The sequence below is a fragment of the Balaenoptera physalus genome (genome assembly GCF_965194825.1).
Source record: "Balaenoptera physalus genome assembly, chromosome: 13".
In the NCBI taxonomy this organism is placed as follows: domain Eukaryota; kingdom Metazoa; phylum Chordata; class Mammalia; order Artiodactyla; family Balaenopteridae; genus Balaenoptera; species Balaenoptera physalus.
In genome coordinates, this window is record NC_138892.1 from 34,301,759 (window position 1) to 34,324,581 (window position 22,823).

At 36.0% G+C, this 22,823-nt stretch overlaps 2 protein-coding genes across 2 annotated transcripts in view; one reads left to right on the forward strand and one right to left on the reverse strand.

Annotated features, from left to right (window-relative positions):
- Nucleotides 1-22,823, forward strand: part of RASSF9 (Ras association domain family member 9) — a 417,955-nt gene that overhangs the window by 348,164 nt on the left and 46,968 nt on the right. The window lies entirely within an intron of this gene.
- On the reverse strand, nucleotides 2,711-14,078 carry NTS (neurotensin). Its single transcript, XM_082419148.1, has 4 exons — nucleotides 13,820-14,078; nucleotides 11,991-12,052; nucleotides 6,056-6,280; nucleotides 2,711-3,484 (listed from the first exon to the last, which is right to left on the reverse strand). The coding sequence occupies exons 1-4, from the start codon at nucleotides 13,890-13,892 to the stop codon at nucleotides 3,332-3,334; spliced, it is 513 nt and encodes a 170-aa protein (XP_082275274.1). The 5' UTR covers nucleotides 13,893-14,078; the 3' UTR covers nucleotides 2,711-3,331.

The window sequence follows — 22,823 nt, forward strand, 5'->3', positions numbered from 1 at the left end:
ATGTGAAAAATAAACCATGAGAAGATTTGGAGAAGACTGTAACAATTAAAATAATGGTTGAGGCGTTGTAACAATGAGGCTGAAAAATGCAGTGCCTTAAACAAGTTAGAAATGCATTTCTCTTTCAAGTAACAATGTGGTTGGTCCAGGCCGGTGAGGCAGCTTTGCTCCACAAGCTCTATCAATCAGTGTCATGCTCAAGACAATGGTATTCACTTGTGTGGTTACAATAAATTCACATTTAAGACCAAAAAAACAAAATGAGGAAAAAGTCAAAGTTCAGGGAATGAAGTTTCTGTTTAAGTTATTACAGACCCACAAGTTATACACATTTTTACCACCCATTATCCCATTGGCTCCAACTTAGCCATTCCTATGACAAGAGATGCTGAAAATGTAACCTTTAAGTGGATGTCCTGTGTACCCAGGAAAAAGGATTTTCAACCAGAAGAGCTTTCCAGAAAAGAGGTTTCAGCAACTGTTTTTTGTTTCTGGAGCAGAAACAAGCTGGATATAAGAAGAACAAAAAGGCCAATATGACTGGAGGGGAATGAGTGAAATTAAACAGAGAAGTAAACCAATGCTGCAGCATTTCAGGCCTTTTAAGACAGAATTTGGATTTAATCCAAAATGCAAGGGAAAGACACTGTGGAATTTTGAGGAGAGATGCATGGCATAATCTAATTAATATTTTTAAAAATGTTATTCTGCTATGAGGATATAGATGAATAAGACGATAAGAGTAAAGCATCTGGGAAGAAATTGTCACAGTCCTGGGGGGAGGAAAATTTGTGGATTAGGGCAGTGGTGGTAGATATGGTAAGAGGCAGACAGATTTGAGATGTCTTTGGAAAGCAAAGGCAACAAAAGTTCTTAACAGATGAAACGGCAGGTTCGTATTAAAGAGAGGAATTAAGAATTACTACTAGATTTTTGGCCTGAGCAGTTGGTGGGATCGTTCACTGACATAGGGAAATAAAGGAGTAAACCTCAGAAGAGAAGAGACAGTTCCTCTGTTGAAATGTAAGAGAGTGAGGCATAAATGCAAGGGAATTGTTACATTCAGTGGTAGGGAAATGATATGATTTTCTTCTTATTGCTTTGTATTTTGGGTGAGATCATTAGAAAGTCATCTGACGAATGTCAGGAGAATGATGAGTGTTGCAATTTATGGAAGACGAGAAGATATAAAACAATCATTAGTGATACTTGGAGGCAAAATTTATCATGCAAACAGTAGGAATATTGGGTAGTACGAAGGACCCTCTTGAGATTTGTGATCACAAATTTTAAGCGTGACACTTCAATAGTTTGGGTGCTTTTCTCCAGCTATGTTCAGCTTCTCAGGTCAGGTCAGAATCAGGGGGAGATTTCAGTTTAACTGATGGTGTTCCCACAGGCTCATATAATGTAGAAGGACAGGAAGTTGAGGGTAATAAGGGAGTGATTTTAATTTTACGCGATAGAATCTAAGCCAAGTAAAGTGCAAAGTGAGGGCATGATTAGAAGGTGAAGAGTGAAAAGAAGTGGGGACAATGTGTTAGATGGGATCATAAATGTTAGAGAGTGATAGATTATGTGAACTGGAGAGAGAAGATGTCGTGTAGAGAGCAGAGTGCTTGAAATCGAGATTTGTGGAGAGGTTGAATTTATTGGGAGTGAGAAGTACTATGGTAGGACCATGGAAGTGATGGGATGAGATGAAATGGATAAAATGCTTATTATTGGAAGTGAAGATGGCAGGGACTGAGAAGGGAGATTATGGAGGGATCTTGCACGTGTATGTGGAAGTCCTCAAGGATAATGAATGAAGCAAGTAAAAAGGAGATCAGCAGTTGTTCAAAACACAGAGGGTTAGCGTATGAAACTGTGTTATGCTCTGTAGTTTGTGAAGAAGAAAGGAAAACCGGTAGGAAAGTGGCCAGAAGAACTGTTAAATTTAGTGTGTTATTAATCTATTCCAGGTACCGTTGTAAGCATTTTACACCATATCAGACTACTTTAACCTCCTCCAGACTGCACATTTAGTAGCTGAGGAAACAGAGAGGTTAAATAAATTGTCCAAGATTACTAGTGAACAGTGGAGCTGAATCTGGGCCTTCTGACTCCAGAGTAGACACTCTTAATCACTACGGAGTAGTTTCCTTCTTAGGATCAGTGCCTTGAGCACTATTTAATGTTGAAGTTGTTAGGACTGTAAAAGATGGTAGGGAGTTGTGAGAAGTCATGGTTTTATCAGAAAAACTCAGAGATTGGTGAGCTACACTTAAATCCTACCAAGTGGGGTTTAGCCTAGGGGAAGGGGCAATCTCATCTAAAGGCCATAGAGCTCCCAAAACTCCTTAATTCCAGAATAAGTCAAATCCTGATATCTCCCTTCATAGATGACTATGGGATTAGGATGCAACCTGTAAAGAGAGGTCCTCCTAGGCCCCCTGTCAGAGCAGGAGTCTAGGAGGCCACTGCTAATGGTGGGGTGTAAGGGCTGTGAGGGCTTATGAGACTGTAAGTACAGTGTTTAAGGAAATTCATGAGGAGCTATTTCAAATATACCTTTTGCCTCAGAAATGGTCTCCTAAGTGGGAAAAATATTAGTCACATAAGTTCCTCAGTGAGGTTAAAAATAAAGCTATCATTCACTGGATGTGAGGGGAAAAAAGTCAATAAAGGGTAACTCTTCTAATGATAGTAAATCTGCAAAGAAACATGGTTCTGATGGCTTGTTGTTTTTTTGTTAGCTATTAAGTTTATTTAACAGAAAAACAAATTCAGTTGAAGATCATTCATCAAGATAAGCAGAATTAACAATAATTCATTAAACATTCTTTGAAGATGGTCCTATTTTACTATGATTACCTTCCCCATATCTGAGAGATTCATGAGTAAGTCTTGGAAGAGAGCACGTATTTCTTTTAATTCGATAAAACATTCAGTCAAATAATAAAACAGGTGTTATTATTTTGTTTTGGGTTAATGACATGTAAGCTAGACTTTGCCATAAGACTCTGTTCTAATCTCTTATAATTTGGTTTAGAATGTCAAACATTTTGACTGTTTCAACAACCCATTAAGTGCTTTGCAAAATGACAAAACATTCTATATATGACTTAATTAATATCTACTCCAGTTATACACAACACATCATGCTCAAGATCTAGATTTATTTGAAAACATTTAGTCCAATTTATATTAATGCAGAAAAATCACATCTAATAAACCACAATTGTAGCAGAGACAAAATAATTGTGTTCTGTCATATTTCCACACAAATATAATTTGATATTTAATTAAAGGGTGGTAAATCACAATCACATGTAAATAAAATATCCTCTCAGTAGTAGTAAGAACCTCTTTTGAGTATGTAGGGTCTTCTGGGTTTATTCTCATACAGCTGCCGTTTCAGAATGTAAGGAATTTTTCTCTTTATAACTTCTTCCTTTTCATGTTTGTCATTTCCAGTATCAAGAACCTCTTCCTGAATCAACTGCAAGATAGACCGAATATGAATGAAACCTACATGCATAAAGTCTTCCATTTCAGAGGATTTGTCTACCTTTTATCTCATTTGCTATTCAGACAGTAAGATATATGTGGATGAGATGTATGAAGGTCAAAACAATTAAATGTTTTGCCCAAGACCAGGTGGCTCTCAAGTGGCTGGGACAGGATGAGACATGATTTTTCTGATTCTCTGTTCAGTGCTCTTAGTTCATCAGGCCAGCCTTTAAAATTTCTTTTCTTTATTTGTCAAGCCCATATATTAATACCTCCAAATGAAGGAACACACTTCATATAACTTTGAGTATTTTTCTTCAATTTATGATAGACCAAAAGATGGAAATATATCATAAATCACAACAAATACAAAGTTTTGAAGCTAGTAAACCAGGTTTGGCCTCAAAGGTCAATAGAATTTTTTTTTTAATTTAATTAATTTATTTATGGCTGCACTGGGTCTTCGTTGTGGTGAGTGGGCTTTGTGCGTGGGCTTCTCTTGTTGCAGAGCACGGGCTCTAGGCACGCAGGCTTCAGTAGTTGTGGCACATGGGCTCAGTAGTTGTGGCTCACGGGCTCTAGAGCGCAGGCTCAGTAGTCATGGCACACGGGCTTAGTTGCTCCGCGGCATGTGGGATCTTCCTGGACCAGGGCTCGAACCTGTGTCCTCTGCATTGGCAGGTGGATTCTTAACCACTGTGCCACCAGGGAAGCCCCAGGTCAATAGAATTTTATATTCAATTAAGTTAATTACTGATTTGACTTGAAAGCCATTCTAAAGATCTATTTCTCAGTCATAGAGAGAGGAATGCTTGTTCTGCCTACTTGCTCAGTTGTTGTAGAAATTAACATATGTGAAAGCTCTGTTTAAATGGTAAAGATCTTTATATTGTGCTGCTTAATAGTTAATCATTAAAAGCAAGTTCACATTCAAAAACTCAAGGGAGTTAATCTCTATGTAGGATCTTGTCTAATACGTCATCAAATATGCTGCATTCTAAAATTAGTTCCAAACACTTTTTCTGATAGTACTGTTCTGATTCAAATGTTCCACTGGCATAAAATATTTAGGAACTCTTTCCAGAGTTTTGCACATGATTTACACAAAATTTTTTAAAAAATCAATGCTCAAGGTAAGAACTGTATTCATATCTGTGAATGTCTTCTAAACTTTGGTGTGACTATAATACTGACAGGAGAGTAAGTTTTTAATCATAATCTGTATGCGTTGAATCGTATCACAAGTACTTTATTTCAACCCACAGCTGTTCAATTTCATAGAAGGAAAAACAGCTACTGTCAGACAATCTAGTTTCTTAATCTTTTGTTTCTCTGTGCACATAGTCTGTAATTGTACTACACTCTGAATACTACTATCATTTTATTTTAAATCACTCAACAACATTTAAAATAGCAAACGTTTTAATCTTATGTGTACCTGATTTGTCTGTATTATAGTTTATTGAGGGTTTATTTTCTTTCCTGGATAAACAGCACATAATTGATATTTCCCTATGTTAAAATTAGTATTTTTCAAGTTTTATTGATGTAATATTTTGAAGAGAAAATCATTTAGCTGGAATTGGAATTAAGGGATAAACAGTCCAGCAAGGAAAATTAAAACTAGCTTTTTTTTTTTTTAAAATCTGGAAAATATCATTTTGTTTACAAGTTAGAATAAACACTAGAAGTTCTGCGTTTCATTTCCTCTTTTCCACAGGGTATCTCTGTGACAGTGTGTTATAGAGACTGTTATATTAGCAGGAAAGTCATCCTCAGACCCTCAGATCCCCAGTGTTGGTATAAGCCCAGAATATGAAACATGAAGCAAATTTCTCTTAGGGGTTAATCTGAAAGAAATATTTCCCTTGTCGGGAAAATTTTAAAATTTCTTCTTATTTTTTCTTAAAGCATTTTCATTTCTCTTTTCTCTTCCAAAAATTTCCAAACCAAAGGTGGTGAGTCACCAGTGTAGTATTTAATAGAACTGATTCATCCACTCCTTTGTGGTAGTTCTGGATAATGAAATTTGGTTGTACTACCCATAGTGGACCTCGTTTAGCTTATAAGGATGATTGAAATCCACAATCCACACATTCAATTAAAATAGAAATATGTATATATCCTTATCATTCTGGTTTTATTTGCCTAATATATTCAAATAAAACTGGAACCTTTTGTGTTCTGTGTTTGTTTATAAATAAACACACATGACTTATGTGTTTCTAAGAAAACATTTTGCTTTTCCGAAATTTCTTAGGCATGCCACCACCACCACCAAAAACTGCCTAAGCATGCCATCCACAATAAAAGCATATGTATCAAATCTGCCCTAAGACAGATCCCCCTTTTAAGACCAAAGAAAAGATATTTCGCTAAACTCCAAATATTTGCAGGACACTTTGAAGATCTGAAGGAATGTTAACCTCAACACATGGTTTATTCTTCCTTAATATTTGCAAGTCTTCCCGTTATGATAATGATCAGGATTAAAAAAATCAGTACAAATGAGAGTTAACTAGTATAACCGCAATCATATTCATATTTTGTTTTTGTTTACCTCCCAGTGTTGAAAGGCCCTGCTGTGACAGATTTTTCGGAGCTGGTATATTGTCAGCATTGCTTCCAAGCTAAAGCCATCTAAGGGAGTCGGAAATTTCCTTCTTGTAATAAGCTCCTCCTCAGGAAACTCTCCTGTTTCCTCGGCTTGGCTGTTCAGGTTATTTACAAGACTGCAAACATTCAGCAGGCTCATTTTCCAAGAGGGAACACTTGCTTTACTGATCTGAAATGTAGAAAGAAATAGTTAATGCAATTAAAATTTGTGTTGTAAGAGTTAGAAATAAATTTCTATTGTGCTAAGCCATTACCTTTTAAGATCTAATTCTTAGTCTAGCCAAATAAAAACACTGTTGTTAATTAGTAACTTCGTATCACAAAGTTGAAGAGTGTCGATACTTCATATCCTCTATTTACCAAATGCAATAGAGTTAATACACATAAACACACACATACATGAGCAAAGCAAGAAAGAAAATAGAAATTACAGTAAGTAGAAATACATAAATATACATGTATACATCACAGGTGAAAATATTAAAAATACCACTCTCTCCTTATTACACTTCAGTTTAGTGTCTAATGGAACAGCGGCCAAGGTGATACTAATAGATCTGGATAATTACAGTAGTGTGAGACCACGAATCTGTTCCACACGTTAATAGTTGTCACAGGTAGCATCACAGCTGATCAATTTATTTATTTGAAAATTATAATATTTTCTAAAATATCCTTTTCTAATAAGATCTTGTCTGAAACCATTATTACCATAATTAACAACTTTCTCATTTGCCAATTTTTGGAGAAACTAAGTGTGAAATAACATAAAACTTAGCAAGCATCTCAAAGGGCACAGATGAAGAAAAGCATAAATTTTTTCTAAAGAACATAAAAAAATTTTTTTGGAATGACCACAAAGCTGTGATGAGAAGATTCAAAACTATTAGTATCAATTTTATTGGTGTCAGTTCTCTCTGAATTGTTCTCCAAATGCAATGCAATTCCAAATCAAAGTTCCAATTTGGAAAATATGCGGAGACCGGAAGTTTAGAGGAGGGAGTGTAGCAAAACAATTATGAAGTTAATTTGGAAGTGTGAATATGTGAGAACTAAGAAGACTTAGAAAAATAAAAAGGTAATGAGGAAGGACTTACTCTACCAGATATTAAAATGTATCTTAAAGCTGCAGTAATCAAAGAGTGAATTAATAGAGTAAGAATAAATATAAAACTCAACAAAAGAGAATATAATGTCCAAAATTTGATCCAAGTAAATATGATTGAAGAGCAGATAGCAAAGTTTGCATTTGAAGTCCTTGGGACAGTTGGCTATGGGGAAATCTGGATTTAGATCTAGTTATAACGTTTATTGACATATTATAGTCTAACAATATCCAGATGGGTTAAATATGAGTAAAAATAAAAATATGTAAATATATAGAATTTATTTTATAAATTTGGACAAATATTGTTAAGCAAATATCCAAACCAGAATCCATAAAGGAAAAGATAATTTTAAATACATAAATGTGTAAATTATCTCTCAAAAATTAACTGCCTGAACTAAAATCAAAAGCAAGATATACTGTAAAAGCTGCCACAAAATGTTAATATACTTAACACAGGTGGAGCTCTTCCAAAAGAAACTGGTGAATGCCCCAATTAAAAAAAAAAAAAACACTTAAAAATTGTTAAACCTCAGATAAATAATATGAGCAGACAAGTCACAGAATCGCTATCAAAGAAGAAATATGGAACAGAAATATGTGGAATGATGTTCAACGTGGCTACTATCAGATCAGAAGACCCTAAAAAGTATAAGTACACTTGATGTACTTATGAGGATATGGAGAAACAGACACTTTCTCTTCTAAATATTTGTTAGTCTGAGCATACATTGGTATAATTTCTTGAAAGGTGTTTTGGCAATATGTATTAAAATTGTAAATGTGCATAGCCTTTGATTAAGATTTTATCTTAGGGACATGCAAATCTGTGAGTACAAAAATATTCACTCTAATGTTTTCAACCAGTTTGGAAATACATTCAGCTATGCCCCTTGAATGTGATTATCAGCCTGTTCTTGAATTTTTCTTCTATGGGAAACTTAGAGGCAGCATCGTCCACTGTGTGGCAGCAACACCTTATGTCTTGCCAAGTAATGGGATGCTACAATTTTACATTCGGAAAGCTCTTTAGAGATCATCTGATTGAGTGTTTTCCTTAGAACACGAGCTCTGTACTCACTGTTTTTAAAAAGGAGTTCCAGTGTCAAGTGAATTGGAAAACTTGAGTTTAAAGGAAGTTTAAAGGGAATTTAAAGGCTTCTTGAATTTAGATATCCCCAGAGCTTTTTACTTGCAAACATTCATTGTAACTTTTCAACGGTGCTAACATAATATCCAATGATCCCTAAACTAATTGACCATATAATGCTTTATTCATAAAGTATCTGTCGGGACTTGTGTTGTCTGATTATTTTTTTGGATGAAGAAACTGAGTAAAGCATTTTGTTCTCTTCTGCCAGTTAAAACAGTCACTACATCACTCACTAGTATAATACTATTTAATATCACCTTAGCCCCTGTCATACTTTGGAAGCACTGCAGAGAGGGCACTTTTGACAATAGGATGTCTAAATAGACATGTATTTAAGAACATTTCTTATAAGGTTTAAATAGTTCACTCAAGAAAATGACAAAGACTCTGTCTTTGATGAAATCTGATTTAGGCTCCTCTGAGCCCTCTTCTTGACGAGGTCCCAACCTTGGGCTCTGTCCTTGGTCTACTTAGTCCAGTTTTAGCAAGAATCCTTCTGAGTCAAGTTAGTAAAAATGCCCCACCGTTGGTACCTGATCATCCTAGGATTCTATTGAGTTGTCTAGCAAGAATTCTCCTAGATTTAGTGTTTCCTCAGTAATTTTCCATACAATGATCCACCCCAACCCTGTTCCTTGGCTGTAAATCCACACTTGTCCTTGTTGTATTTGGAGTTGAGCCTGATCTTTGCAAAACCATAATTCCTCTTGAATAAAGTATTCCTTGCTATCTTTAACAAGTGTCATGAATAATTTTCTTTAACAATAAACATTCTTATTTATTAAATTATTTTATGTAAATGTCTATAATAGACCTAAGCCTATAGATAAGAAATTTAGAATATTGTCTTCTCTTGCTTTTAAAATGAGGAAAACAAGAATATTTGTGGTTCTTACTTAGCATTATTTGATTAAACTCCTAATACTGAATAAGATCCTGGTCAAATTTTGGTTTCCTTAATTAAATGAGACCTAATCTATATTACTAATGGTCACTATCTATAATACACTGAACTCAAATGTATTACAAGCATTTGAATTGTTGAATTGGTGAATTCATGGTGAATTCAAGTATTTCACCTAAGTAAAAATAAAGTCATCTGTGGTGGAGCCCTGAAGTTCTTACAGCTGAATACAAAAGGTAAGGGCTAGTAATAAATCCTAGATTCTTATTGTTAGTACATAAATATTTATTAAACTCTTACTGTATTCAAGACATTGAATTTGATCATAGAAAATTACATCATTCCAGCAGCTTTTTGAGAGCCTAAAGAAAACATACTCTTTTCTTCAAAGTTCTCTTTCTTAATAAAACTATACCAAAGCACTACCACTGGTAATAAAGAGAATTGTATGGTAAGAACAAATTTCTTTATCTTCCCCTTCTCTTCAGGCTTTGGAATCTCTCTTGGCCTTCTGTTGCTTAAGAGTATTTCTACATTAGTATTTCAATGTCTAAATAGTTTTACTTTAAAACTGAAATTACCTTTAGAGTGGAAAGAAGAAAGCTAAAGCTTTCTGAAGCTTTTAATAATGGAGTTATACCAATATCAAATACTATTCTTTCAAAATTTTAGTTACAGTATTTTGGTTAAAATGGTCAAAAGTTTAGAGTTTTCATTTGCATAGAACACTACACACACCAAAAACTAATTGAATCACAGAGAAATAAGTGATAGTAGTTTTATAAAAAATAAGAAATGAGCTTTATGTTCCCATCCTAGCAGCAAAATTAGGATAATTACGCTTCTGGGTGCTTCCTCATCATAGTCTGTAGTTTACTTATTTCAAGTAAAAAAGGAGGCAATGGGATTCAATTTTTCTTCCATGATCTGTTTTAGAGATATATCCCATGACTGAATGAAAGCAGTATATGTTATTCTGTCTATACTTTTGCTACGTATTTCTCTTAAGAATAAAACTAAACCACTTCATATACTGAAATTGTTTTTCCCCTGCAGCATCTTGGCCAGGGAAGGAATCATAACCTCTACTCCCACATTTTTGCAAAGTAGCTGGCAATCCCCACACCATATCACATTTTGGAGATTATTGAGGACCTTTATTTGTCTACATAAACTTGAAATCACAGAGGTAAAATCTCTACCAAGACACTAAGGTATACTAATCTGTTCCATTTTTCAAAACAGACTATTGACTTCACTTGTCTTCCTATTTATGAGTTGAAGTGATTATAGCCATTGTTATTCTGATTGAGTATTAAACAAAGGATCCGTTATTTTAGGTTAAATATATTTGTTCACTGAGTTTTAATGACTAAATGAAATTTGATCATTCTTGATAGGAAACACACCAAATCATGGTAGAATTTGGTTTCAATGTGTTCAACTTTTGTAGATTTGGGCAATTGTGGAAATATATAGGTGCTTAAATTTTCCCCAAATGCCTTTTAAGGACCATAGTAGAAAACGTCTTTGTTAGCTCTGAGATAACAGTGACCCACACTCTCATACACACACAGAAATGGCTATTACCCCTTCACACCCACTACTGAACATAATTCTACTTCTATGCTGGGGGTTGTTGCACCTGGAACATGCTTATCCAATTAGGGAAGAGAAGCCTGAGGTGGCAGGAGTCGTCCTGAGCATTTACTTTCTTACCACAGCGCCTGTGGAGTCCTCAGCATTACAACAGAGATTGCACCGGGCGACTGCCTCACCTCAAGATATGTTTTTCTTTGAGAAACATCTTCTGGTTGGGAAACCTGTTCTCTAACTCTACATTTAGATACACACTGATTAACTCACTCCGAGTAAATCAAGATTGTGTAGTAGCATGGTAACTGCGTATATTCTAATTGAGTTGTATTCCTAGGTACAGGCTGGAATCTAAAAACCTTGCTTTCAAGACCCCAAGAGAGGAATACTAAGGTCCAGTACAAAGTTTCACCTGATTCAATAAAAACAATAAGCAGGTACCAATAACACTTCTGTTATGAGGAGAATTTAAATCAAGGTGTGGACTTAATGTAAATGTCTAGGAGATCATAAACTCCAACCCCAACATTTAAAAATAAGGAAACAAAGGCAAGCAATGTTAACTAACCCCCTTGCTTAAGATCAAATAGTTCATAAGTCACAGTTGTGGGATTAGATCTCAAGGTTTCTGTTTGCCAGTCTATTGCTCTTTACTCTGTACCACATTTCTTTCATGGGTTTCATGAACTTTAATTCTTAATTTAGGAACTCCACTTCACTCTCCCCAATAGCACAAGAAAGGCAAAAATATCACTTAATTTTCATTTATGTATTTATCTTGGGGCCAATATACCTTTCATCATACACAATGTGATTGGAATGGAAAGAGGAGTTTTAAAAATATATTTGCATGTCCACATAAATAATATGTGACTACTTAATTAAATTTGCAATATAGTGATTGATACACTATACAGTATCAATATAGCTTCTTTCCCTGTCACATCAACACCCTTAAGTCCTTTGAACTTAAGGAAAAGTTTCCCCATAAAGGAAATGCCTCCCAATGAACTTTTCAGTCTCAATGGGAAGTTATTACTATAGGAAAAGGACACCATGTTTATAATGAGAGTTCATATGTTTTTCAGTCCTTGGTTTAAAAAAAAAGAAAAAGTTACCTTTGATGTATGCATATTGGTCAATAAATCTGCTTCTAACGCTTTCATTTCCTCTTCTGAATCTGAGTAAAATCAAAACCACATGTTTACTGTATAATCACATATCATGTAATTATATTATAACCTAGAGATTTAAGATTAGTCTCAAAAAACTTTGTCTTAGAAGTTTATTGTCTTTGCTATGTATTCATTCTCCTTAGAATAACATTCAGAAAAAACATTTATAGTTTTACTTTAGGCTAACAGAATAGAATAATAGAAGCACTTTTAAGAAAACAAACACATGATTTTATGCCAGGAGAGCTATTGATGATTTGGAGTTGTTTAATCACTGAATCTCATTATTAAAAAAAAAACCCTGATTATATGATGTAATAAAGATTTCATCAAATACGCTGGATAATTTTTACTGGAAATAGTTTACATATACAGAATATATACATATTGATATTTTAAAAACAACATAATGAAAAGGTATGTATAAGACATTTTTTCAAGATAAAAACAAAAGAAATTGCTTGTTGATAATTTTAGAATAAGAAAGACACTGAGATTTGTTTAATTTGAGATGCTATTTTACAAAACACACTTTGAAAGATTTGTTTCTCTACTTTAAACAAGGATTTAGAATCACGTGTACTTAGCAATTTTATCACAGGCTATTAAGAAAATTGTTTAAGCAAGAGTGGAGTTGCCATCAATACATGTACAAGAATGTGGAAAATGGATTTCTGATTTTTTTTAGAATATTCTTTCCAGTTTCCAATAATGAATACTTCACAGAGAAGAAAAAATTAGAAAATACTATAAGGTAATAGAAATAAATTTATAGAACACTATACTGAGTTAATTCATAAAATCATAGCAGGAGTTTGAATTAATTTCAGTGTCATATTTCTGATATAACAGTATAAAACAGGCTAAATAATTTTTGCTGCATTTATCCCTTGGGTTTTTTTCCACCTTGATGTGATCATTCAATTATTTTCCAACATTAATTAGAGCATATTGCAATCACTATAATATTTCATATTACTCTTTTAAATTTAAATCTTATTTTCAAGGTGAGCTATTGATAGATATTTGACAATGTATGGTTTCTTCTTAATTATCACATGCAAAATACTCTACAGGGAAATAATTTTTATCAATATAAGAATGACAATTGTCCAGTTACATTCTGTATCAACTTAAATGACATGCAAAAAATAGTTAACTTAATAATAAGTTTATTTGTCACACAGAAAAGTTATATAAAATGTACTCTTAAAAGGGCTTGGTATTGTGTGTATTTTTCTAGAAATAATTTTCTACAAATAATGCTTTATTCATTTATTCATTAAATATCAATTTTCACTTCGTTATCTTAATATACACACAATTCAGGAAATAATTTTTGAGAGGGAGAAGCCACCATGTCCTAAGAGAGTGAATGAGGAAGAGATAAAACATTTCAAATGCAATCAGTTTTAATTATGGGTTTGCACTTTGACAGGCACCACTCCTGTACTTCTCATTAGAGAGTGACCAGCTTGATTTAAGTTTCACATGTTTTTTTTTTTTTCTAGTGGTTACATTGCAAAGGGGAACATGAAGTGTTTCATTGAAATCCCTTTTATTACCTTGCAGATTTAAAAAGGAAAAAGAAATCTTTCAGTTCTTGTAATCATAAAACAGAGAGAGAAAATATCCAGCTTCTATCACTAAAAAGGAAATCCAGAATAAGGGAGAAACTCTTCTCCCTGGATACATTAATGTTAAGTGGCAACACGCTGTAAAAATGGAAAAAGAAATCACTTCAGGGAGTTGTGAAATGCAGCTGAGCTTACCTGAGCACAGACTCCAGGAGCTGAAAGCCAGGAGTGTCATACACACCAGTTGGATTTTCATTCCTGCCATCATCTTCTTGAGCCTCCTAGCAAGCCCAGTCCATAAACGTCTGAGACAGGCTGAAGGGGGCTCTCTAGTGCTTCCTCTTGCCTCCAGCTGAGTTTGGAAGTGACTGAACTATGAGAGATGCTTTGACCATTCCCTAAGTATGTATATATATATATATATGCAGGGGATGATGTCATCAGTATACAGGGATTATCTCTTCAGGATGTGCCCTTCATTTCCATCCCTCCCCTCCACTCCCCACTTCCTCCTCCCTTTCTTCTTTGTCCCCCCGACACCTCTCCCCCACTTCTGAACCTCCAGTAACAGCGACATCTTCCCTAATTGCCACTGCTGCTGCAGATTTCTGACACACAGGAGTCATTCAAAAGCAATTCCATACAGAGCATACTGGAAAAGAACTTCCAGTACTATTCTTTCCCCATTTCCTCTTATTCTCTGACTCGAAGAAGTTGTCATTTTGATTTTGTGAAGCATGAGATCTGTTATTTCCAATAGAATCAAAATCTCCAGGATGAATGCCTAAAATCAGTAATTCTTTAGGTTTGGAAGTTCTTAAAGAGTCAGGATTCTTTTCTGATAACCCATACTTTTGAACAAGTGTTTTGTGGTTTCAGGACTGATAAGGTCTTAGACAATACATGCTAGAAGAAGAAAGCAAGTGGAAGATAAGCAGAAAATCAGTTATAATATTGGGTTAAGCAAAAGAATTTAGAGAAAGGGGAGAGAATCAATTTTAAGAAAAGAGACTAGTAGCTCTAAGCAATAGGGTATTATTTCCTAACTGAAAAGTCTATTTTAAGTAACTGAAAGGTTGACTGAATTATGTATGCTGATTTATGGTTGAGTGTCTTAGAAAGACAATTTCATGTTTACAAAACCCAACTATAATTTACTTACGTGTTAGCAGGCAGAAATATGTATTATTGTATCACTGATTGCTGTTTTCTGATACTTTCCTCTTTTCCTGTCTGCATCGCTCTGCTCCTTTAGATTCATTCTTGCTGCCCCATCCTATTCAGTCTATAATCTCCTTTTCACTGGTTTTCGCCATTGCATCAGATTTCTTCCCCTGTGATAGTGATAAAGATGAGACGGTACTTCTGGAACGGAGACAATCTTAAATAACCACCGTCCACCCGTCGTATTCTTAAGACCGCATCTTCACATATTTCATGAGTTACAATGACACTCTTTCCCTCTCCTGGGGTCTCAATAGAAAATTGCTCAAAATGTCTTTTGGAGTGAAGTTTTCTTCTTGCATTAAGTATTTCAGGATACATGGCATGACTGGAAAAGATGGTGCTGTTAGAAATGTGAATATTTTAAGGTAAATGTGTCTGAGACTTGTTCACTTCTTAAACATATCAACCAGATAGTAACAATCGAGAAAAGAAGTCTGGATTGATTTCTACAGAGAGTTGATTTATATCATATGGTATATGTCTATGGAAATGACTTCTCCATTTTACCCTACACCTAAGAAGAGGGACTAATTCCAAACATGTAATAATAATTTAAAATAGCAAGGAGTCATTCATGTAACTTAATGTTTAGGAATTTAACAATGGCTGATATTTTTTACTTCTTTTAGTTTGTTTTACAGACTTACATACCACACAGCATTGAACACGACTCACTTGAGGAAAGTTTTATATGTAAAGGGTAATTAATTGGCAAAGAAATTTGAAATATGTACTCTTAATTTTGCCTTTCTGCCACTAGGGGGCACAATAGATGTTTACAAGGTTTTTTATTTTCACTTGACGGATCACATTAGAATTCTGAGCATTATGCTTACTTTCTTCTCATGATCAGAGCATCTTTGTGACAGAATCCTTTCAAAGCCACTTTAATGAAGAAGTCAAGAAATTATATATTCTTTGCATGATATTTAAATTAGTTGTTTTATGAGCTTTTGACATGCAAATACAAAGAATAATGTTTTAAAATGTGTGATAGCAGCCTAATGGTAAAAAGAAAGTGTGAGTCCTATTTTTCTCAACTGATTTCTTTAATACATGAAGCTCAGGGAAATGTTGACAAAATTTATTCTTAATTAATTAGAAAAAAAGGGGGAGAATTAATAGTGGGAATTCATTTTGTTTCAAATATATCATTTCATTAGCTGTCAATGTAGAAATGATAAGTCTGAAAGAATTGGGGGAAATGTGTTAGCAAATGTCAAATGATTGAAAATCAGATAGATGCTATACACTACTTTTTCTTTTGGGAGAAAAAGAAGATGTGTAACTTTTATGGTAAAATTATGATATAGATAAACTTTATCTGACCTCTAAATGGTATTTTAAAAAACATCTGTTACACCTTTGCTTTTCAGCTCCAATGCCTTCGAGCTATAGAAAAGCCAATTAAACAATTTGTTTTAAGAGACAGTAAGTTATGTGTGGATATTTGCCTTTAAACGTATTTCAGGAAGTACTTCAATGATGCCTTTTATGCAGGATTTCAGGCACCTTTCTATGGAGATGGGTGAAATATCTTTATTCTAAAGCCTTTATGCCTAAAATCCTTCTAATTTTTATTTAGCTTTTAAAATACTAATGAAGAGTTTGAACATTACCCTTGGACAATCTTCATGTGTTGGCCTTCTAGCTTGCGGTCACCATGAAGCAGCTAACTCTGAATAGGTTTTATCTTTTTCTCTATCTAAATAGGTTTATCTGGGTACCTGTAGGTTACATTTCTACTGTAGGTAGATTTCTGAGCTTCTACTGTGACTTAAATCAGACTTTTGCTAGCTAATTCCTTAAAAAAATCAACAGAGATGCCTGAAAGATTGGCAATTAGAAAGAGTGGTCTGTAACCATATTTAATTTGGAGATGGGAAAGTTCAAAAACTATTTGATAAATAGTGTGTCTTCAGTTTCAGATGATTTCTTCCTGTACCTTTGGAGGCTTCACCATCCCATTTATATACAGCTTCCTGGACACTCCAATCTTTTTATACCGTAATACCAAAAACTTATCCTGTGGTGTTTCTACCATCTGGAATCTGCCCTCCTTCTTCCCTTTGACCGCTCTGTCTCTCACTTTCTGACTTTTTAATTTTTAAAAGATTCTATTTTAGGCCTATTCAAGGTAAACCTTTCCAAGTTTGAATCCTAAAAGTTTCATCTACTTCTACTCTTCCCAGTTTCTGCTAGCCGTTTGTGGTAAACTGAAGGGGAGCAGAATGTGCCACCCCAAAACATGCCTCTTTGGCGTATTGATTACTTGAGCTGGTTATTTTTAAGACACAGCCAAGGTGAGAGAAGCTCTGAAAACAGAGTAGAAGTTACCCTTTTATAAGGGACCTTTAAGTAAATAAGGGGAATCTGTTTGAAAGGGTATCTCCCTCATTATACTATACCTGGAAGAGAAGGATGACTAAATCTCTGAAAACTCACCTCAGTGGAGAAAGCTCGGACTCTGTAACAATCATACCCTGGTTTACTGTGCTTTGCCTGATAATCTCCCATTAACAGGCCTTCCCCAAGCCCCTCCCCCAAATCTTTCTTTTGTCTTTAGCTAAAGATGGTGTTTAAGGTGGTGGGTTGGACCATTTGGGGGAACCACTCAGTTTTCCTGGGTATCTCCCATGGATACAGGAAGTATACCTGGTATTAAACTTCTGTTTTTTGTTTGTTTGTTTGTTTTTATTTTTGGCTGCGTTGGGTCTTCGTTGCTGTACACGGGCTTTCTCTAGTTGCGGCGAGCGGGGGCTACTCTTTGTCGTGGTGCACGGGCTTCTCATTGTGGTGGCTTCTCTTGTTGCGGAGCACGGGCTCTAGACGCATGAGCTTCAGTAGTTGTGGCACGCGGGCTCAGTAGTTGTGGCTCACGGGCTTAGTAGCTCCGCGGCATGTGGGATCTTCCTGGACAAGGGCTCGAACCCGTGGCCCCTGCATTGGCAGGCAGATTCTTAACCACTGCACCACCAGGGAAACCCTAAACTCTGTTTTTAACTGTTAATCATTACTATGGTGGCGATGGTGGGGTGGTCTCAACCAAGAACCTAGAAGGGCAGAGGGGAAATTATTTTTCCTCCCCTACATCTGTAAACTTCTAGAAGGAAAGGATGCTCACACATCATTGTATATCCTCTTCTTCCAAGGCTTACAGACTGTAAGTGCTCAATACATATTCACTAGGTTGAATTGAAAAGCTGATTATTTTAAATTTCTGACTTGTTTTTCCATGTTTCCATTTGTAACATTCCTTTCAGCCACATCTCTACTTTAATTTCAATTACTAAAAACTCTTTTGTTATCACTAATCTTAATATTTGATATGAGACCTTAACTAAGTCAGTTTTCTGAGACTTTGCTCTAGTCATTCTTTTCCTCCCTGACTGGGGAAGTCAACATTAAACATATTTAAGAAAGCACCCTGGGATCATGTGCGTTCGCCAGTTGAGTGCTTAGGATAAATTGCACATTTACGCCATTCCTCTAAATGAGTCTCTGGTTTGGAGCTGTGACTGTGATTCATCTGAACAAACAATGATGCCAATCTCTTTGCAAACTCAATTGATTTTTCTGTTCAATTAAGGTCCATTTTCTAGACATACAGATGGTTATATGCATGCACAGACCCACACCCACATATACTATCTTACACACAAAATGCATATAATCCTGTCCTTGGAGAGTTAGGTAAATGTAAACCAAATGTCCAATTTTCCAATCTATGTGTAATCATGCTTTACCCATAATCTCTATAAATTCCCAGCTCATTTCCCTTTGGCTCTTCCTGTCTCTGCTCTTGCATCTGTATAGGTAATTAATTCGGAAAAATTGACGATGGATTTCTGTAGTCAAAGCATATTTTGCAACTTAAACTCCAATTATAACACAAGCTTTGCCTGGGATTCACATGTTAACTGGTTGCCATATTTAACTAAGGATATTCCATATTGTAGGTACTACTGATCTCACTTATAATCTTGTTTCTCATATCAAAGAAAAATATCGATATGTCCAGGAAATCACTCCCCGCTATGTGTATTGCTCAAGTAATTGTCCTTATAAGGCTCCTTTTTGAGTAAGACCAAAATGAAAGCATTCCAGGAAAAGTTCTTAACAATTTCAACTTTTATTTTTCTTAGTTTTACAGATTAGAGTGTAATTATTTAGAGTAAAAAATGAGATGAGTTTTTCTTTTTTAAAGAAAAGCTTCTGCTCTTTTTTTTTGTTACAAAAATCTAAGAAAATTTCTGTATCACCTGTAATACACAAAATAGAACAAATGTACTTGAGCTACCATTTACCAGAAGCGGATTCAGTGAAATACTGTTTTTTTTCTTTATCTGAAGAAGATATTAGATGCTGAACTTGGAACATAACGGTTTATATTATTAGTCTTGGTCCTTGGTCTTATTATTTTTTCAATTTAGATGCTTTCCCTGCTGATCTTGTTAAATCTTATGGCTGTGGATCCTACCTATTCCCTAATAACCCCTCAATTTTCATCTCTGACTACCCATATTGCATATCCAATCACATCCGCAACAGCTCTACTTGGAGGATCATTAGGTAATCTTACTGTCCAAAATAAAACTTTTTTTTTTTTTTGAGGTAAGGAGAGACTTTATTCAAAACAATTATTGCAAGGAAGGTAGGAGGACTATTGCAATAGGTAGATTGCTCTGATCATAGATAGGTCATAAGATCTGCAAGTATCTCCTAAACCAGTAACTTTAATACAGTGTGAGAGGTACTGGAATAGCACACACCTAAGAAAGAGGCCTAGGACAGAGATGACGGGGTGGTTAATTCTGCTGCTAGAGAAAGGTACAGAACGATGAGAACAAGTGAATTGTGTCTTGAAAAGCAAGAAATCATCCTCAGAATTAGCAGTGGCTTAACTGAGGGCTTACCTCAGCCCTGATATGCTAAATTGCTTCCCGCATGATCTCATTTATTCCTCACCAAACTGTAAGTTGGGTATCAATACACTTCTGCTGAATTTGGACTAAAGGGTCTTCCGAGTAAAGCGCAAAGACACTGAGGCAGGAGGATGGCAGCTTTGGGAGCAGGCAGAGGAGCAGGGAGGGGGAAGCGCTGAAGCTGCAGAGGTTTCCTTCTCAAGCTCTTCTTTAGCCAATGCTCCCTGAGTCGTTGACTCCAAAGGAATCGTGGGTACACTGCTCATTCATTCGTGTATCTATTCAAGGGTCTTCTGTGTGTCCCGCATTGTGCTAGGTGCCGAGGCTACAACCAGCGGGCAAGACAGCATGGTCCCTACCACCCATCATGGAGCTTATATTCTGGTCAGTTCCATCCCAGCATGATAAAGACAAATAAGAGGGTGCTGGGAGCGACTCCTGGTTTTGCAGGATGAAGGGGGCTTACTGAAGGACCTCAAGCACAGGGTAGCTAAGCACCATCAGGGAGGCACAGGTGCTGACATGGTCGCCCTTCACAAAGGACGTGTCCACGCTCCTGACCCTCTGCCGGCCCGAGAAGGCGGGTCCCGCTGCCACCACTGCATGCCCAGGTCCACAACAAGGGCCTTCAGCGGGGCTTGCTCCTGTTTCCAGAGCGACAGGGTTTCCTCTGGTGGTCATGGTGCGGCCCCAAGCACCCAAAATAAAACCTTTGATTCCTTCCAACACTTTTCTAAACATATCCTCCTCCCCTAGTGTTCCCCATTTCAGTTACTAGCACCATCATTCACTGAGCTGCACAGATCAAATAGCTGGAAGCCATTTACAATTTTTTTCCCTCTCCCCCTACCACTTCCAAGGGTGGAAACTCCCTAGGGTGCAGGTCTGCCACCAAAATAGATTCCAAGCCCAAGTACTTTTCCTTACTCCATTATCACCATCCAGGTCCAAGCCATCATCCTACTATCACCATGCAGGTCTGAGCCATCATCACGCCCCTGAGCTGCAGCAAGAGTAACGTGAATAGTATAGTTACCAACAGTCTCGGTCCCTTTCAATGTAGTTACCACACAGAGAAGTTTTTTTGTTTTTTAATGTAGATCAATTCTTACTACTCTCTGTTTAAAACCCCTAAAGGTTTCCTATTGTACTTAGAACAAATTCCTGACTGTGGCCTATATTACCCTGAGTGGGCCTCTGCCTCCCTCTCAGCTGTCATATCCTACCACTCTCCCCTTCTGTCTGTCTCAAGCATACTGGTCTTCTGGCTTTTTCCTAAACATGCCAACCTTTTTCCTCAGAGATCGTCAATGAATGTTGTAATTATATTATTGTTCAGCAAATACTCATCCCCTGCTTCCCCCCAGAGTGGGTAGAATATACTTCCCCACTCTTGATCATGATTTTGGCCATGAGGCTTGCTTTAGCTAATGGGATGTTGGCAGACATAAGGAAAACAAAAACTTGATATGAGTTTGCAGCTTCTGGCTCACCCTCTTCCTCTTCTGCCATTGCCAGAAGAAGAATTTTCCTGGGTGGTCCCAAAATGAGAAGAAACATGAAGCACAGTCGAACTAGCCAACTTGCAAAACTGCAGTGTGAAGCAGAGCTTCCTGAGCTGAAGGCAGAATCACCCTGGCTAACTCACAGATATATGAAGAGAATTAAATTATTTGTTTTAAGTAACCGAGTTTTAGGGTAGTTTGTTATGCAGCATTTTGTGGCAATGCTTGACTGATACAATTGTCTATTTTAAAACCTATCCCACTGCTACTTCATTCAATCTCTATAGTCTTTATTTGTCCACTTATTTTTGTCTTTTGTGAATAAAAGCAGGAATGTTTTTGTTTTTTGGTTTTTTTGGTCTTATTTCTTATATTCTCAGAACAAAAATAATGCTTCTCCATAGTAAGGACTCAGTAAATATTGTTAATTGGATGAATTAATGAACTAATGAAATTCTAAGCACCCTTCCCTGATGGTTTTAGGGTGGCTATTTCTCCTTCACCTCTCACAAAGACATTTTCATTCTCCAAACTGTGAACAATGAAACACAGGAAGTAAGTCTCTTCTGGAGAGATTTTTAGCCAAATGGTATAAGAGAATGCTTCCTTTCAAGGGAGTCTTGAATGTTATTTTTGACTGCAATTGACATTTTGTAAGTTATCATTAAGGAAGAGTGGGAGTATGGTGGTCCTAAAGGCACTGGCTTGATGTTTCCAACGTGGTGAGCCAATGTGTACAGAAAGAATAAGGAGGGGCAAGTTGTTAGAGGCAGAGGACTAGAGTCAACAATATAGCATTCTGAGTCTAGAAACATCCACCGTAACCAATACCACAGGCCTCAGAGTAATCTAAAGATTAAACTTGAAATTAATTTCTTGAAACCCTACTCTATGACAGGCAACATGACAGATTAATCTGATTTCATGTAACATAGCATACTATGAAGCAGGGTTTGCAGAATGATGTCATTCTCATTGTGTTGGTTAAAAAAATAATAAAGCCATAGAGAGTTTAAATAAGGATAAGGGGACTTATTAAGTAGAGCTTAGATAGGACTGAACAGCTTTCATTTCTAAAGCAACAGCTAATCTTCATAATATTAATACTGGATCCAAGCACAAGTCAAAAAAAATCTTGTGTTAACATGCTGTAGAAAATACTATGCCAAATAAAGGACAGGCTAATATTTTTAACCTAAAAGTACATTTAGTAAAAAGTCAGATTGGATTCTATTTTCAAGTTGATTCTAACTCAACAACTTATCCTTGTTCTTCTCCCTTTCCAGGTTTAGGTGTGCTGCACATATTAAACAAATGAATAAACTTAAAAAAAAATCTCAGACTCCTCCTTCTTATTATAAGGGCTCTGTAGAACCTAAGTGGATCTGCATGCATTGAATTGTTTTAACTGGGGTAGTAAATTAGAAAGTATGAAAGAGGAATCAAGAAGTTAATTGAGGTTGTAACCCGTGGAGAGTTGGAGTGAGTGATCTGAAGAGAAGAACCCTTCCCACTTTGTACTTTGGGTGGAGGCACTAGTAT